This window comes from Tremella mesenterica (genome assembly GCF_000271645.1).
Source record: "Tremella mesenterica DSM 1558 unplaced genomic scaffold TREMEscaffold_10, whole genome shotgun sequence".
Taxonomy (NCBI): Eukaryota; Fungi; Basidiomycota; class Tremellomycetes; order Tremellales; family Tremellaceae; genus Tremella; species Tremella mesenterica.
In genome coordinates this window covers 685,163-701,743 of record NW_006711234.1, presented here as the reverse complement: position 1 = coordinate 701,743, position 16,581 = coordinate 685,163, and the positions used below count along the sequence as shown (strand labels likewise).

Genomic DNA, 16,581 nt, shown 5'->3' with positions numbered 1-16,581 from the left:
GAAAATCGATATCATTTGGGTATGGAGGATACCGGTACAATGCATTGTGTGCTAATGAGTGAGTTTGAGTTACACTGATGAAGTCTTGTCTGGGGCAAGACGATGACCAGACCTGTGATATACACGATTGAGAAATAGAACGGAAAAGAGATGATGACATTCATATTCCCTACGAATAATATTGAACTTCCAAACCTAAAGACCTTATCGGTCTTTGTCTACTAGTAAAATCGCTCACAGCTCCGATTGAAACCAAACAATTCTTTATTCGAGCTTCATACAATACAGCCAAAGACTGAATTGTCAACTTTTACAACTCATTCACAATCTTTTTCACATTAAGGAGAAAAAAAAGAAGAAAAAGAAAAGAAAACTCACTCCTGTACCTGATATCCTAGCTCTTAAAACTCCATCTCTATCTTCCGTCTCCATCTTATTTTTCTCATGTATCGTATTACCAACCCGGTTCTGAGAAATATCTTTGATATGACCATCAAACTTCTCATTCTCATCATTCGGACGAAGGTTGACATTATCTTGAACCAATGGTGGTTCAAGTTGATTTGTTAATTCGGATAAATGTTTTTTTCCCCTTCTTCTCCCAATCCACCATTCACCACCTATTGATAAATCACTTTCATAAGAATAAACGTTGACTCCAAATCGAGAAGATACTGCTACGGTAGGTGATATTTGTGCGGAATAAGCGGATGATATGAATCCTATCAATGGGTTGTAAAGTAGTGTTAAAGTCGTTGGTGGACTAGGTGGAGGAGAATGTAATGGGATTGGTAAAATAGGTGGAATGGTAGTGAATCTTACACCGGTAGATACTATTTGATCAGTCCTGCTTTTTATTTGGAAGGATTGATGGTTTGAGACCAGATGGAAGAGATGGATCAGGGGGAGGGAGACAGGAATCAAGCGGTGATTCATATACAATGGGATACGAAATCAAGTGGGGACGAAGAACTATCCAGCAAAAATCGAGCTTGAATAACCATCGTGATATCGAAAAAAGATTTCGAAGTTTATTGTAATCAGGGATTTGAAAGATTTCTCATTTCCATATCAAGAGTCAGAAACAGGTGATAAATAAGACTCACTACCGAAACTTCTTTGTTTTGCAGAAAAATAAACTTCTCCACCAGCTGAAAACCTTCCTCTCAAACCACCTTCCATCATTTCTTCTTCATCTATCCTTTTATCCTTTTCCTTAGATCTTTCCTCTTCATCTTCACCATCACCTTTCCAACCGAAATTATATAAACCTCTTAATCCGAACATTCCATCTTGAGCCGAATATGTGTATTCCCCACTATATCTACCTGTATCATGTTGTAAGCTCAATAGAACGTTTCCAGGAGGAGCAGGAACAGGATTGGAAACTTCGCTAGGTTGACGAGATTGAGAATGAGAATAAGGATTGTTAGGTGATGTTGGTCGAGTGGTTCGAGGTTGAGGTTGAGATAAAAAAGCTAAATGAGCTTGAAGAGTAGGAGTTAGACGTGTGACTGCTAGACCTGATAAATGTAGAGTTGGAAGATGAAGACGTGAATATAGTAGATAATCTGATATTATCAGTTTGAAGAGATGTTGAGATAGAAAAGAGTTTTACCTCTTCCTTCGATACGACGACCACCTAACCAAATTTCATCTTTTGGTAATGGTTTTTTCGGAGGGGGATAAATTCGAAAACGCTCGACAACATCGCGGAAGGGTACACTTTTTGACGGACCGATCTGTGATCAATACCATTACACAACTTGACAGATTTCGATATGTTCATCTCGATGAGACAAAGTTTTTTTCCACAGGGGAGAAGACTTCGGGTTAAGAGGGAGGTCTTATATGTGGTAGTAAGATAGAGAGAATAGATGATGACATAATGGTTCACTCACACCTTGTATAGCCTCAGAAGTTGTGATATACGATATCGCCCCATTCAATTGAGGAAGAGCATCGAGAGAATAACTAGTGAAAAAGATAGGCGTAGGGTTGTTGGCAAGTTGAAGTACCAAACTTTGAGGGATCTGAAAATCTCTTTTGTCTATCAGTCCTAACGTCCTTTCGAGTTTATACAATCACGTACAATAGAGCTTACATGTCAGCTTGACATTCCAACCTTCCATCTTCACCCATGGTTGACCCCTCGGTGTTAGCTTTCGTGTATGAACGCAGGTGTGTGGATTCTAACGTCACACAAGACACCCTAACAGAAACGAATGTATGATGTGGTATGATGGAAAACGGAAGAGACAAAGGTAGACTCCATGTGAGGGAGTGAGGACGGAATGAATGAATGAGAGTATCAAATTGAAGGGAGGAGGATCTTGACAAATGACCCACCGGCTGAAGACCGAGTCAAATTGGAATAAGTATTATCTTGATTCCATCCTATAGCTTGATAATAGCTCCTGAGGAGCAGAGTCGAAAAGGGTATCATAAGGCATCAAGCGATAACGTCGTCATTAACGATAGCATCAATAGCACAGACAGCACGGATGGATGGATTGGTGGACAGACGGGTGGAAGGGAAGCTGATTTGTGGCATGTGGCACTTTTCCAAATTCCTACAAATCTCCAACTCAAAGTGGTACATACATACATTATTGTAGAAATACAGTCCACAGAGACAGTCACATACATACTTGAATCAAGAAATTACAGAGAAGCCACAAGGTCATATTATCTACTCAAAATTCCAAATAACAGGGAAAGTCCCAAAAATCAAATATCCACCCAGCGTCGTGAATAACGTGGTGCTCATCTCGATATCATCGGTTGACGGACATAAAAATGTCGTACATTCATTTACCACTTGAGCCGTAGCCGTGAAATTGTTATTGGTGTTGGTAATGACCACCCTAACCATAAGCTCAATTAAAAGTCTGTTAAGACCCATACACATGAGAGTGGTACAGGGACAAATTAGGTTGACGCGAAGTCACGGAAGACACGAAGATGGCCTCAAGAGATGAGAGGTCAAGTATCACGGGTGGAGTAGGGAAGAAGATGGAGCTTACGTTCGACCACAAAAATCGTCTTCCGGGAAGAGTTGAGGACTGAGTCCAACCACCAAATCCTGGTTGGTATTCGTGTATCCACACGTTCCAGGGGTACCGCTGGGGATTCCAGGTGTCCCCCCCGGCAGGTACCATACCCCTCTCCCCGTATGTGTTGCGCGTTCCATGATGGTCTTAGTGGGTGCCGCCCAGGCAGTTGTGACCAGCATGATAAAGATGATTTGTGTGCTGATCATGGTTTGTGGACGTGTGAAAGAAGTGTGGTGCGGAGTACTCGTACTTGGATAACGAATGAGTTGATCAACTCTACTTTGGACAGCAACACTAGTTTCCCGGAGGTCTATATGTATCCTTCTTGAGGATCGTTCTTTCAATGGAAGCTTCGAGCTGGAGACCCCTTTTGGCACTGATTTTGTAGCGCGCGGTATCCGCAAAATATCCCTTTTTCTTACCATCCCCGGACCCCGCTTTCATGAGATGACATCAGACATCAGGCCGAAGTACGTATACTACAATCCGGCCAGGTAGGGATTACATAATAACAGGGAATGCATCACGGTATTTGCTTAAGTGTGAGAAGATTGATTGGATACATGCTGTTTAAAGTTGTGATTGATCAGCCGGCGCCCAGAGGAAGGAAGATCAGGCGGGTAGACATCAATGAGGGAGGAAATGAGGGAAGAACTAGTGAACGTCCACAATCATTGTGAATTTGTGGTAGAATGAATTGAGGGAGTCTCGAAATCGCTCTCCTTTGGAGGGAGCTTACGTGGACAGTTGGGAGTCCACCACTTGGTCCTCGAAAGAACATATCTCTGATGCGGAATGGAAGGGAAAGAGAAGGTGAGGATACGAGTGTGGTACCGCATGAAGATACCGGTGACAAATGCTGTGGACAGAACGTGGATACCATAGCAGTCAAGAGATTCTCTATACAGTTGTAGTCACTGAGCTCATCTTCTAGGATCTCTTCCCGGTTGAGAGCCATTGGAGGAAGGCGTGATTGAGGGGTCAAGTATCAGCGTAAGTTTCCTCATAGAAGAACTTTGAGTAACCTCTATAGAGCGGAAAGAAAGTCATCATGACGATCTTCTCCTTCAAAGACTTTGATTTTGAGACTATGTCATGACTCAAAAATACAGAAGTACATAACTTGATGATCTAGCGGGCATCAGTAAATACACTGACAGGTATACGGAATATGGGTATGGTGTGGGGACTGATTGTACAGGTACAGTATAGTCTCAATAACTCTACGTGTAAAACACTTTAAGATTGGAAGTGCCAAGTGATATTGAACACCCCAGCATCCAAATCTCCATCATTCAACTTGGAGAACAAAGCTGGCGACATGTCAAGGGAACCTTGGGAGCAACCGGGACATTCATCAACGAGTTTTGCAGTTGCCACGTTGCCCTTCTTTACATTGGTAATTTCCACTCTGATCATCAGCTTCATGTCCCCTTCATCACATCAATACACTGTGTACAGGTTTGTATGAAAGGCCACAAGCGCAAGTTGCTTCAAGTAATTTCGGGTGAAATGTACCATGATTTCGGATCTTGAGACGACAGTATATAGCTCATCCAAATGTGGTGATGGACTTGATGATGAACGTCAGGAGAAGAGGAAGCTCACATTCTTCCACAATCGGCCCCATGGTTTGGTTTGAAGAGGAGTTCACTCTGAGCAACGATCATATCATCATCTCCATTGGTCCACCCGCAAGCTCCGAGACCAGGATAAAAGTAAGTTGCTTGACCTGAGTACTTCCCTTGACTCTTGTTGTCATTGGTAGGTATAGCCCATGCCATTGTGAACATAATGAACGTCAAACATGTCAATTTGAGCATCTTGTGAAAAACCTTCAAGTTGATATTATGACTGACGGGATCTGTCTTCAGGACGTCTAATCCATCGTTCTTCTCTTTGAGGTCATTTATACCTCTTCCAAAAGTTAGGAATAAGAGGATGATACGTGCGTGATACATGGGAAACCCCTAGAGAATGTGTTGGTCTAGACTTTACCAACCGCTCCGTTCTGTTTTAAGTGTATGGATCCTGAGAATCAGGAGACTTCAAGGAGACCGTTTCGGAGGACCTGTCAGGAAAGTATGACGCACGGAGTTTCCGAGAAAGGAGGTATGAAACTAACCTGTAGTTTCTCCTCGGCTCGTCAGCCTAACATATCGTTTTGTTTTGACAGGTACCAAAATAGAGAGCGCTCAAGAGATTCATAAATACACAGTACGTACAGAGTACAGACGTGATAATTGGTGAATTGATGATTCAACTAGTGTGACGACGAGTAGGGAACGGTCCAGACACGGAGACTGATGTGGCCACTTTTTCAGGCAAGAAATGCCAATGAATGGGTAGTTTATCCTCCTTTGGATTCCCATTGTTCAAGTACAATAATAGAGATGGTGAAAGGGCTAAACCATCGTTACCACAAAAACATCTATCCACAACCGTTGCAACCGCTTGTCTTCCATTTTCACTGTTGGTGATTGAGACCCTGTCGTGTCAGCTTCGAGCTTCGTGCACGCTATGACGATTCTAACCCCTTGACCCGCTCGATCTCGGAAACGGCCTCACACACTCAAGAGGTACACATATACTTGACAACCTGAGGAAATCCGAGAAGAGACAAGTGTTCCGTGACACAGTATATGGTCTAGTGGGACTTACACCTGGTCACAATTACCCCCATGATCTTCATCAAACTTAGCAGCATTGAGAGCTACCACAAAGTCACCGGGTCCATTGAGCCCTCCACAAGCCCCAAATCCGGGATTGTACTCTATTGCTTCTCCATAATGTTCAACCCGCTTCTCCATGTTGACAACCGGGGTTGCCAATGCCGATGTCGAGAGGGAGAGGAGGTAGAAGAAGGATTTGAACATCTTGTTACGTTTGTGCTTGCGGAATGAGAAAGTTGAGCCGTAAGTAGATGAGATTTATTGTGTACCTGACTATTTAAGATCTTCTTACCTTCTTGGCCCCTTATATCACACTCCTCCATCGAACTACCTTTTGACAGTATGTCGTGTGTCGGTTGGGGAATTACCCGACAGTCGTGCGCCCCGACACCATGCGGATCGAGTAGCGTGTGACAAGTTAAGTCATGCGGTACCTCGGTCATCTGCATCTTGTTCATCACTGATGACGGGCCCTAAGATCTCGCCTTACATGAGAAGAGATGACATACTTCAGATAGTGCGGACGAAGGAGGAGGGTTGATCTTCCTGTCTTGGTCGGGAAACCAACCGTGGTGTTCCTGGAATCTACGATCTACGACCGTTGGCTCGGGCAGGAATTCCCTAAAGTCTGATGATTGGGTATTCTTACCAAAAGGAGTACGATGACCACACGAAAACGTGTGCTGAAGACGATCTGTCATTTCGATACCTGACTGATCGGGCATGAGATATCATACGTAGTCATGCCATTAGGGCGCAGTGAAAGGGGTTCGATGTGAAAGTACGTGTCATATCAGTTATTGTTCCGCTTTCTTTTTGTTCTCTGACCGGGCCATGATCCTCGACGTGTAGCATACGTGACAGCTCGGCTAGGATCTCCGCTACATCCTCTGGTCAGTGAAAGGGGGTGGGTATTATTGGGGAGTTCTCTCGATTTCCTTCTTTCCGAACACACCTCCACGCGAACCCCGTTCCGGCCGTAAGACAAGAAGACAAACAACCCGCTTGTCTGATCGTTCGGTACGATGATCCGGGTGTGAGCAGGGATCCAAGAAGGCCTGCGGAAAGAGAAGGAAGCAATCACACCTCATCGTGTCCGAAGCTTGAAGCATGTAGGGTGAGACTTGAGGGATGTGAGGAATTTACAGACACGTTACGCATGGATATGTATGTCAGATTTTTGGCTTGCTTCGGCGCACGGACTTAGACCAGACCGCATATATCCTCACTCTCTTCAGGCCGATTTTGATTTGAAGCACTTACATGCAGAATGCTTGATAACAGAAACAACTTGGAATGTACGTAGCCTTCAATTCTACTAAACCTAAAGAGGATAGTATGTGGATCATGTTGGAGGGATCACTATTTAGGCAGAAAGCTCCAATCAATCTCCAGCGTTCCATCTCCAATCCGACCATCATTTATCGCCTCGAACGCTGGTGGTGAGATGTCCAATCCGTCCAAAGCGCAGGTCTGGCACTCGTCAACTGTCGTGGCTACAACAGTCTTTCCATTGGCAACGTTGGTGATCCGTACTCTGTTCATCAATACTAGTGGTCTACTACCTTGACCCAATTTCCTATCCCCTTCCCTCCACGCCAAGTCACAAGTATGACAATATCTCTTTGAGAATTTAACAGAGAAAACTTGTTCTTCTTCCTTTTCCGAGTGTGAATGATCCTAGGGGACGGTGAGATCGAGATACTGTAGGACTTACTTCTGCCCACAATTCCCGCCCCTATCCTCAATGAACTTTGACGCATAGATTCCAACGACGTAATCCTTTGGTCCATTTTGATATCCACAAGCTCCTAATCCTGGAATGTAAAACCTTCCTATTCCTCTATGAATGATCCTTTTCTCCAGTTCCATTGTGGTAGGTATAGCCCATACTGAGGAGAATAGTAGAATGAGAAGATATATTGGTTTAAACATAGTTTGTCAAGATGTGAGTGGATGTGATCGAGTTTAAGTGATTGAGGACAGGTATGGGGTGGAGGATTCGATGAAGGGGGTTTTATACGTTTCCTAATAAGGAAAAAGCGGTGTGAGATTTTGTCCTCCGATCGATGACAATCTCAGAGTCAGAAATCGATCTCCAAACACGGACCCCCGGAGGAAAGAAGAACGTCGCGGATCTGGAGATGAATCCCTTTCCCCTTAAGAAGTGTGGGAATCCCGCTCAAACGGTCCGTCTCAAGAAGTTCGTGCCGTTGTTTTCCCGCAGTATGCTGCTTCTGGTGCTTCTGAGTGATAATGATGTTTCAAAGAATGCATCCGATGATTCAATTAGCAGAACATAACCAGGAAGGCTTCGCCTTTAAATGTGTCTCATTCCACGGATTACCCAGGTAAGGTAACCCATGAAACTGGAAGTCTCCCAGATCCAACTTGTTGACTACCCTCCTGTAATGCGAAAAATACTGCTGGGGATAACCCCAGACCATTTGTACTACAAGTTTGGCACTCATCCGCTATGATAGCCATGACTACTGCCCCATTCTGCCTATTGGTGATTTTCACCCTGAAAATCAGTATGATTTTCTTCTTTTCTCATCCTTTTCATCGTGATCCGGGAGAAACACCTACATGTTCAGGACACACGAGTGAATGAGAGACGTATTCAAACATAACAACCATGCAAGGGAAGCCAGAGGAATTACTTTTCACCACAATTCTTTCCCTTATAATCAATGAAGGCAGATGGGTATAAAGCCACCACTAAATCATTCACAGTGTTTGTGAAACCACAAGCTCCTGTTCCTGGTATGTATAGAGTTCCCTCGACGATATGAGTAACACGAGCTCGCTTTTCGATTTCGGTAGGTACAGCTGATACGGAGAGTAAGATTAAATACCAAAGTAGAAGTGTTTTGAACATGGTGTGGTGGAATGTGAGATTGTTTCTGTGGACCAGAACGGGTCTGTTAGTAGTCATATGTGGGTAACTAGGTCTTTATAGAGTTATTGAGGACTTTGATCACCCGTCTTCGAGCTCAGTCTCTCGATCGATTCGAGTCTTTTTAAGGAGAGATAGATCATCAAGCATGAAGATCCTGGAAGCGAACGACGCCGATCTGTAATTCCGTGTGACTCTGAAGGTGCACGTAGGTCTGCTCTCGAACTTGGAAGCTTCAATCCCAAGAAGTGCACCGGAACGATTATTTCTTCACGTCATTGAACCTACTTGATGTGTGAACGGGATGAAAACAACTCGGTGGAATCTCTCTGCATCCTGAAACCTGAATTACACAGGTTACAACCTCATCCAAGAGATAGGAACTCTACCAGATCCCACCTGCGTATTCCCCTTCTGCAATGCGAAAAACACCGCAGGCGATAGATCCAGGTCGTTGGTACTGCATTTGAGACATTCGTCCACGATAGTAGCTATGGCAGTTGCGCCATTTTGAGGGTTCTTGATTGTTACCCTGAACGTCAATTCAACACTTTCCTGATATCCACCACATGTATTTCCCTCCTGGTGAATAGATTAACTGTGTCGGGTATCCATGGTGTTGAGACATAAAGGGAATATAAGGGGTGGGAAAAGAGTGTACAGAGAATAACTCACTGTGTACCACAAAGCTTTCCATTATTATCGATGAACGCAGCTGGATAGATAGACACCACAAACTCATTTACATTGTTGGTGAGCCCGCAAGCACCAGGACCTGGTATATATAGTGTTCCTTGACCGTTGTGAATAGGATTTGCGTAAGTTGTCGTAATGAGGAATAGGAAAGTGAGAAGAGTTTTGAACATGATGAGTTTGAGACGAGTAGTGAGATGTGATTTGATATGTGGTAGGGTTTGTTATCGCGAGATGAAGTGACAGGATGAGTGCTTGACTCTGATTTGTAACTTTCCACTTAGGGTGATGGTGGGTATCGGTCGGTCCGGAGAACAGAGGTAAAAGTCGATCCGACTAGAAGGGCCGCAGATCTAGGGCGACCGTTAACGAATGGTACGAAAAACGATTCAAATAGATTAAAGGGACGAGCGAGGTCCATCTGTTCCTGATTGATAAGTCTACGATCTACGAGGATCCGAGACGTGAGAGATATGTACAGTACGAGAATTGATCGACTCCGACGCTCAGAATATAACGGATCAGTGCTAATGGCCGGCCGAGAGGGATCCCGGCAGGACAAGAATCTTCGTAAGACTCAGAAGGGTATGTCATCTTGGTCCCAGACTTGTGGATCATCTATTTAGTATAACTTACCTGAAGATCTAGATTATAGGCACGAAAGTTAGTGTATTCCCAATGCGGATGGATCGGTCTCAAGATAAAATGTCAAAACGAGTGGTAGGTTTTCATATTCTAATACGTACTTTCATCATTGACCTTGACCAAGATATCATCTCTATACTACACTGTGTGTTTTTGTGTCATTCGTATGTTCACCAAAAACATAAGAGATGTCAGAGTATTCCAATTCGAAAAGTCGAGTTGATTAACCGGTCCACCACCAATTCATGTTGAAAACCCCTTCGTCGTAGTTGTCGTTAGAAAGAGCTCCGAAGAGGCTTGGCGACTGGAAATCAGTGAAGATCTTTTGTATTTTATGTCGATCGGGGTGGATCATGTAGTTCCCCCACTTTTTCTCTTATTTGACGTACGCCCCCTCGGGCTTATCCAGATTGAGTGAGTAGATACACGGATGTCGGCTGAGGACTGCAGGCCGACGGCCGCCGGGAGGAAGAAACGAAAAAGTGGCGTGGCGAGAATGAAGATCACGATTGGCGGTATGGATAAGAAAAGTAAAGACGGAAGACGAAATAACAAGAGTAACTGACAAGATCTAATTCACCCCAACCGCAACTTGGACATTCATCGGCCACATAACCATATTGGATGTTTTGCGTTTCAGGGTTCCAAATTCCCAACCATTTACCGCAATGTTCTCCGTTATTGAACTGCGCAGAGTTGAGAGCGATGATATGATCATCGTTACTATTCCACCTGTCTGTCAGTCCGCGGCCAAAATGTTTCTCGTAACTAAATTGAGCAGATACCGGTGACTCTTCAAATATCGCAGTTCTCGACATCGAAACACCAGTCACCCTCCGAGTATGAGAATGCAAGGAGGAAGGAGGCTTCCCCTTACCAGAGCGGGAGTAAGGGGAGGAAGGAGGCCCATTCGCTCATCAACGGCGGATCTAGAAGTGTGCTATTGGGTCCAGATCGATAGCCTAGGGAAGAAAGGGAAGAGAAATAGAACAAGCTGGAAATAGAAGTCCAGAGACGACTTACCATCCACAAGCTCCAAGACCAGCTTCGAAATACGTAGCACGTACATTCTCCGCCGTATTTTCACGTTTCATCAACATCTCATCGTTGACTGGTCTGTTAAGTGGTTGAGGTTCCGGTCGAGGATTAGGAGCAGCCATCGCTGAGGCAAGGACGAACAAAACGATTGATTTGAACATTTTTACTTTGAGTATTTACAATTTCTTCTTTGATAATCCGAATGATCTTCTTGGTCTTCGAAGTGTGTTGTGTTGTGAGTTGAGAATGGAATTTGAACATGTCGACTTCTTATATCTTTTCTTCAAGATGAGATGAAAGCCCTCGAAAAAAAAACCATGATGATTCTCCGCTTGGGCTGGAGAGGTATATCACGCATGAGAAGAGAGATGTGGAGTATTTTTTTGTGATTAGAGGCCCCGCATAATCACAAGGTTGACAAAATACATTTTCTGAAGCCTGGACCTTTCAAGTGACCTCGAAATGATTTTGGGTCACCATGTCCGCTCAAAGCCAAGAGGGAGGAGGGGGGGGGGGATGACGTCGATCGTAATGGGTTTTCCGCGGCTCGGAAATACGTTGAAAGTTGACATGAGAGGAATAGGGTAGTCATGTTTTGGTGGACCATGAACGTCTCTGTCATCCTGTGAACGAGGGAAAGTGTGCAGGAGAGGAGAGAGGAGAGAAAAGTCGATACTTGTGACCCCAGAAAAAGGTAGTAAAATTGATCAGGAACGGGGTTGTGGATGTAACCCTGAAAGAAAGAAATCATACCGAAATTCTGGCCCGTTTTTCAATACGAACACATGATCATGAACACATGTCTTCCGCAGGCCGCAGACTGACGCATAGTAAGCATAGTAAGATTGTTTGTACCACTCCAGCAGAGGCATGATGTGGGTGACATGTTCGCTTGGGAGAAAATAGGTGCTTACGTACTCAATTTGTCGGTGATCATTCTCGAGTGATACTTACTTTGCTGTCGGATGATCCGAGATCCGAAATCCGGCTGTACCGAGAAAGTAAATTATGGCGTCTTCCAGGAGGAACGAGGGAAGAGGTTGATACCACTATTGACCCAAATCAAAGTCTGAAACATGTCGAAAAGAGTTTGGGGTTGTACAAAAGTATCCAACTGCAGTATTCACCAATGACGATCAAAGGTACTACTAACAACCTCACAACGGTCAGTACCCCTCCGAAAAAGTAGGAACATCGCCATCGGCATACATCAACAAAATCACTATAAACAAATCGAACCAATAATACTATTGCCCACTACATAAGTGAGAAGGAAAGTCGGATCAAGCACCGCTCTTCAGATCACCCGCGATCGAGATCAAGCTCTGCAAAGTTGAGATAAGCGTATTCCAAGCCTCTTCCCTTCCCGGATCTCTGTGCGTCACATCGCCGTCAGTCGGAGGTGGAGCAGTCGTTTCCGCTCCGTCCTCCACCGTAGGTTGACGTGCACTACGCCTGGAATCGCGTTCAGCACTGGAGGCAGGAGTAGTTGGAGCTGTCGTGAATGCTTGAGTAGCGGTTGGATCGGAAGGTATCGGATCGTTTGTTTTTGCCGTTGTCGATCCTTCATGATGACGGCTACGAGTCTTTTGATGTTTGTTTTTGGTACTTTTAGGAAGAACAGTACCTTTATCCGGCACATCATCATCTGATGGGTCTGTTAAGTAGTCTTCTAGACCTTGAACGATCGCTTGACTAGTCTGGGGATATTCCGAAGCTATCGAACGTACGAGACCACTGACGAAGCTGAAAACACTAGGGATGCGGCTTGCAAGTATATTATCCAACAATCTATTATTGACCGTCATTCTACCAGATGTCTCCGGAGGGACACGAGTAGTGTTTGATTCCACCGCAGCGCTGGATTGATCTTTGAAATGGGCTCGTTTTCCTGTAGTGGACGGTCTCTTGGCCTCGTTGGCACGAGGGCAGGCGGTAGTGGTCATGGCTTCTGTGGTAGGAGATTGAGTCTTAGCGGTCGTAGCTTCGGTCGTAGGGGATCGAGTCTTAGCTGTTTGGGCTTCCGTAGCAGGAATACCAGTGTTAGGCGTGACGGTCTCATGTGTTTCTGTAGGAGGTTCGGTCTGACCAACTTCAGACCCAGCTCCATGACGAGCACGATTGGGTGCCGCCGTGATCGTCGTTCCCGAGGTGGAAGGTAGATGATGATTCCTACTTTGAGAGTTTCTGCTTGCGTGACGATTATTATCATTACGCCACCTGGTAGTAAACGTGGCAAGATCTTCGACTAGACTTGTGAATGTATCTCCGACATTATTAAGCGTACGACCTGGTCCCAGGTCTAATCGATATGTAGTGTTTCCGTCTTCCGTCATGGAGACGGTCACACTCGCCTTGAGGGGTGATTCACTGGTTGAGGGTGCCATTGTTCTTTATATGTGTGTGTGTGTGTGTGTGTGTGTGTGTGTGTGTGTGAGTGATGGGTTTTGTAGTTCAGTTAAATGAGAGGAAGGGCGGTGCTTGGTATCTAAGCAAAGTCGTAAAAATGGAGATGATCTTGGTGTTGTGAAGTGAGATTTGAAGTTGGTAGAGATGAGAGATACGGGTGGTGATTTGAAGAAATGTTCTTTGTTATGAAATTGAGAAGATGAGCCGGGGTTAAGTAGTTTACTTGAAGACCGTTTGAAAATTCGTGACGTATGATAGTGGAATATCTAGATGATTCCATGATATAATGGAGAGTGGAAGTGACACGTTTCATATCTGATAGTCAGCGTGTCATCGTGGGCGGTGTCCAACTGACCATAAAGGAACATTACACAAGATGTTAGAAATGACAGAAGGCACGGGTCAATGTAACAATGGATAACAGAGGATGCGACGTGTTATACAGGTGGTAATGGTCGGACATTGTTTCTGCCTCTTAGGGGGTTATTGGCGAGATGTCAGATCGCATAAAGGTAGGGCGAGTTGTCATTGTACGGATCGATAAAACAAAGGTGGGTACCAACGGCGGTTTCATGAATCATGATTGACATAGCTTCTGGCACCGACAGTAATGACTTGAAAGTCAGAGACAATGTTCAAATGTAGTAAGTGGGTACGATGGCGAGCACAACTCTCAAGTGCATAATCCTGTCCCCTCTATAAGCATCGTCTAGAACACCGTCAGCATCTAGCGAATCAGTATGTACGTCTACTAATCTATCATTCAGTTAGTCAGTCATCACCTAAACCAACATAACTCGAATCTCTCTTCAAACTCAACTCCTTACTCCTCCTTCGTCTTCTGACCCCATTATCATTTCCCCCATTAGCAAGCATCTTCATGGGACCGTATCCCGGTCGAGGACCATACCATGCAGCTACCACACAACTGCCCCACCATTCCTTCTCCAATCGATTCACCTCATCTTCATCCGGGCCATCCCAACTGTTCTGTCCCTCGTGGGGATACAAGTCTGAAGCACGATGAAGAAAGTTATGTAAAGACCTCATATGTATAGGAGAGTGATTCCTATCGATAGAATACGCTCGGAGGACAGAGTCGATGGTTGTCAGTAACCGATCCAATCGCTCCAGTGCAGAGAGGTGTGGAGTATCTGGGGGCGAGGCGGATGGAGAAGGAACACTAGGAATACGAGTTCCATCGAAGGCGAGAGGACTAGTAGGACTACTACGACGTAGTGGAGTCAATGGACCACCGACTTTGTCCGTGCCGACGATACGAGGAGTGAGATCGAGGGTGACTTGTCGGAGAGGTCGTCCACGTCTGTCTTGCAGACCGCCAGTGTGAGGCATTCGACCTTGCGTCGTCGTCTGCGCTTGCATGGTGAATCGCAAGTATAGATAGGTGGCGAGAATAGACTTCTGAGCACTAGGATTGATCAGCCCCTCATATTGGGTAGCAATCGTATGATTGTTGGTGGCGTTGCAAGGGATGAGTGGATTGAATATGACTCACTCTACTGCTTTAAGTAGTCAAGACGGTTGGGATTCAGTGGTTGAACCAAAGCAACGTCATGCTACCCCTTCACTCCACACGAAACGCCTGGGTTCTTATAGCCTTTCAGACGATCGCCACTCTACACCGCCACAGGATAAAACAAAGGGTAGTTTTCGCCGAAGATGGAAGGCCATTGGCCAGACCGGGCAACTTGGCTCGCCAGTGGAGCGTTTCGCATGATGCGTGGGAAGGACTCCGCGAGATGCGAGAAGCTGGTGGCGAGGCCATTTCGAATTAGTGACAAGGGAGCCAAGATAGGAGATAACGCCAATCAGGGATGGCGAAATAGTACGTGTGGCTCGGATGACTTCGAGGCGAGCGGAGAGGAAGGAGTTGAAAGGTCGAGTCGTGAAAGGAGATGTATTTGGGTGGTGATTATTCAATGACGGGCTGGTGGCTGTACAATATAAGACGAGCGGGATGAGAAGACATCGACCGGGAGCCCGAAATAACCCGAAGTGGATTGATAGGAGAGGATCGCTCGAAGACTTGGAAGGCGTAGTTTGAATGATGCAAACACGTCACACCAAACGGTCGTCTTCATTTTGCTTGATATGCGTCATGGCGGCTTCGCTGCATTTCCATAGATCCTTCATAAGTTGACCACAGCGTTTCTCAATGTCGGTCTGGGACGCCTTCGCGTGTGCGTCAAGACATGCGCGATATGCTTGTATGTTGGGAGCACAGGCGGTCTTCAACTGGGCCAGATGAGGAACGCTGGAAGGTCAATGATGATCTCACGTCATGAATGAAGACGGCCTCATACCTCGCATCAGCACATAGTGTCAGTGCTTGTCCTTCCGGACGACAAATCGATCCCCAGTCACCAGCCTGATTCGTGAGAACACACTGACCGTCAGCTCGTGAATGGAAGGGAGAACGAATAATTCGCCTGCTGATACCTCGCCATCTGCTCAGCACATTCTGTCCAGATCAGCTTCCCTCTATTTTGTAGATATTGTGCAGCTCACTCGAAGCTACCAAGTCGTATGAAAGGTCCATCGTATGAGCGACTTGTTGAGGTCAGAAAGTGAGAGAGTGGGAGAGGATGCAGTCTAGGAGGGAAATGCTATGACGTGTCATTTCGGAGAAAGCTTTATCACACTCAATCAGGACGTGACTGCTTTCTTTTCAACCGATCTTTCCACCCAAACACTGCTCCACTGTATATCTTGCCCCTTGCGTTCATTTCACCCATTCCGTAACAGCTGCATGCTGCACACAGGCACTGTTTTTGACAATCAAATGACTTCTATAACTCCTCATCAACATCCACCCAGAACTTCTTCTCGACAAAGAGGGGCCACTTCGACCATGTTCGCTCGGTCCCCACCTTTGACAACTTCATTCAACCCCAACATTTCTTTTGAACCTATCTCCCCTCAGACAGAAGTCAAGATGAAAGTCAAGGCGTCTTTGACTTCCGAAGCGAGAATCCGTCCAACTCCCAGCAAACCCACCATGAAACTCCTGAAAAAGGTCATGTCTTCGAGTGAATCGGAAACCAGTCTACAGGGCTGGGTGGGAGGGAGCGGTGTCGTTGCGAGCACCAATCATCTGCAGGAAGGTATTCCCCAATTGGCCCCGACTGAGAATGTCCTCGTGACTGTC

At 45.4% G+C, this 16,581-nt stretch overlaps 10 protein-coding genes across 10 annotated transcripts; all 10 read right to left on the bottom strand.

Moving 5' to 3' along the window:
- Nucleotides 1-169: 169 nt before the first annotated feature.
- On the bottom strand, nt 170-2,446 carry TREMEDRAFT_33247 (uncharacterized protein; the record flags this gene model as incomplete). Its single annotated transcript, XM_007006283.1, has 7 exons — nt 170-295; nt 379-426; nt 532-833; nt 1,107-1,571; nt 1,619-1,742; nt 1,902-2,050; nt 2,350-2,446. The coding sequence occupies 7 exons, from the start codon at nt 2,444-2,446 to the stop codon at nt 170-172; spliced, it is 1,311 nt and encodes a 436-aa protein (XP_007006345.1).
- A 246-nt stretch (nt 2,447-2,692) lies between these two features.
- TREMEDRAFT_64249 (uncharacterized protein) lies at nt 2,693-3,235 on the bottom strand (the record flags this gene model as incomplete). The annotated part of the gene is made up of 2 exons (XM_007006486.1): nt 2,693-2,867; nt 3,027-3,235. 2 exons carry the CDS (start codon nt 3,233-3,235, stop codon nt 2,693-2,695), a joined length of 384 nt encoding a protein of 127 aa, XP_007006548.1.
- Nucleotides 3,236-4,295: 1,060 nt separating this feature from the next.
- On the bottom strand, nt 4,296-5,932 carry TREMEDRAFT_33345 (uncharacterized protein; the record flags this gene model as incomplete). The annotated part of the gene is made up of 2 exons (XM_007006301.1): nt 4,296-4,467; nt 5,718-5,932. 2 exons carry the CDS (start codon nt 5,930-5,932, stop codon nt 4,296-4,298), a joined length of 387 nt encoding a protein of 128 aa, XP_007006363.1.
- Nucleotides 5,933-7,090: 1,158 nt separating this feature from the next.
- TREMEDRAFT_64246 (uncharacterized protein) lies at nt 7,091-7,600 on the bottom strand (the record flags this gene model as incomplete). The annotated part of the gene is made up of 2 exons (XM_007006485.1): nt 7,091-7,265; nt 7,446-7,600. 2 exons carry the CDS (start codon nt 7,598-7,600, stop codon nt 7,091-7,093), a joined length of 330 nt encoding a protein of 109 aa, XP_007006547.1.
- Nucleotides 7,601-8,071: 471 nt separating this feature from the next.
- TREMEDRAFT_64245 (uncharacterized protein) lies at nt 8,072-8,609 on the bottom strand (the record flags this gene model as incomplete). The annotated part of the gene is made up of 2 exons (XM_007006484.1): nt 8,072-8,252; nt 8,392-8,609. 2 exons carry the CDS (start codon nt 8,607-8,609, stop codon nt 8,072-8,074), a joined length of 399 nt encoding a protein of 132 aa, XP_007006546.1.
- Nucleotides 8,610-8,984: 375 nt separating this feature from the next.
- Nucleotides 8,985-9,493, bottom strand: TREMEDRAFT_64244 (uncharacterized protein; the record flags this gene model as incomplete). Its single annotated transcript, XM_007006483.1, has 2 exons — nt 8,985-9,159; nt 9,303-9,493. The coding sequence occupies 2 exons, from the start codon at nt 9,491-9,493 to the stop codon at nt 8,985-8,987; spliced, it is 366 nt and encodes a 121-aa protein (XP_007006545.1).
- A 695-nt stretch (nt 9,494-10,188) lies between these two features.
- TREMEDRAFT_69664 (uncharacterized protein) lies at nt 10,189-11,125 on the bottom strand (the record flags this gene model as incomplete). Its single annotated transcript, XM_007006567.1, has 3 exons — nt 10,189-10,269; nt 10,532-10,697; nt 10,989-11,125. 3 exons carry the CDS (start codon nt 11,123-11,125, stop codon nt 10,189-10,191), a joined length of 384 nt encoding a protein of 127 aa, XP_007006629.1.
- A 1,161-nt stretch (nt 11,126-12,286) lies between these two features.
- TREMEDRAFT_64242 (uncharacterized protein) lies at nt 12,287-13,390 on the bottom strand (the record flags this gene model as incomplete). The annotated part of the gene is made up of 1 exon (XM_007006482.1): nt 12,287-13,390. One exon carries the CDS (start codon nt 13,388-13,390, stop codon nt 12,287-12,289), a length of 1,104 nt encoding a protein of 367 aa, XP_007006544.1.
- An 804-nt stretch (nt 13,391-14,194) lies between these two features.
- On the bottom strand, nt 14,195-14,955 carry TREMEDRAFT_74470 (uncharacterized protein; the record flags this gene model as incomplete). The annotated part of the gene is made up of 2 exons (XM_007006566.1): nt 14,929-14,955; nt 14,195-14,841 (listed from the first exon to the last, which is right to left on the bottom strand). A coding segment is annotated over exon 2 (600 nt), but the record flags the coding sequence as incomplete, so codon positions are not given.
- Nucleotides 14,956-15,066: 111 nt separating this feature from the next.
- Nucleotides 15,067-15,977, bottom strand: TREMEDRAFT_45163 (uncharacterized protein). Its single transcript, XM_007006368.1, has 4 exons — nt 15,942-15,977; nt 15,863-15,894; nt 15,737-15,819; nt 15,067-15,687 (listed from the first exon to the last, which is right to left on the bottom strand). The coding sequence occupies exons 1-4, from the start codon at nt 15,970-15,972 to the stop codon at nt 15,492-15,494; spliced, it is 342 nt and encodes a 113-aa protein (XP_007006430.1). The 5' UTR covers nt 15,973-15,977; the 3' UTR covers nt 15,067-15,491.
- Nucleotides 15,978-16,581: the final 604 nt, after the last annotated feature.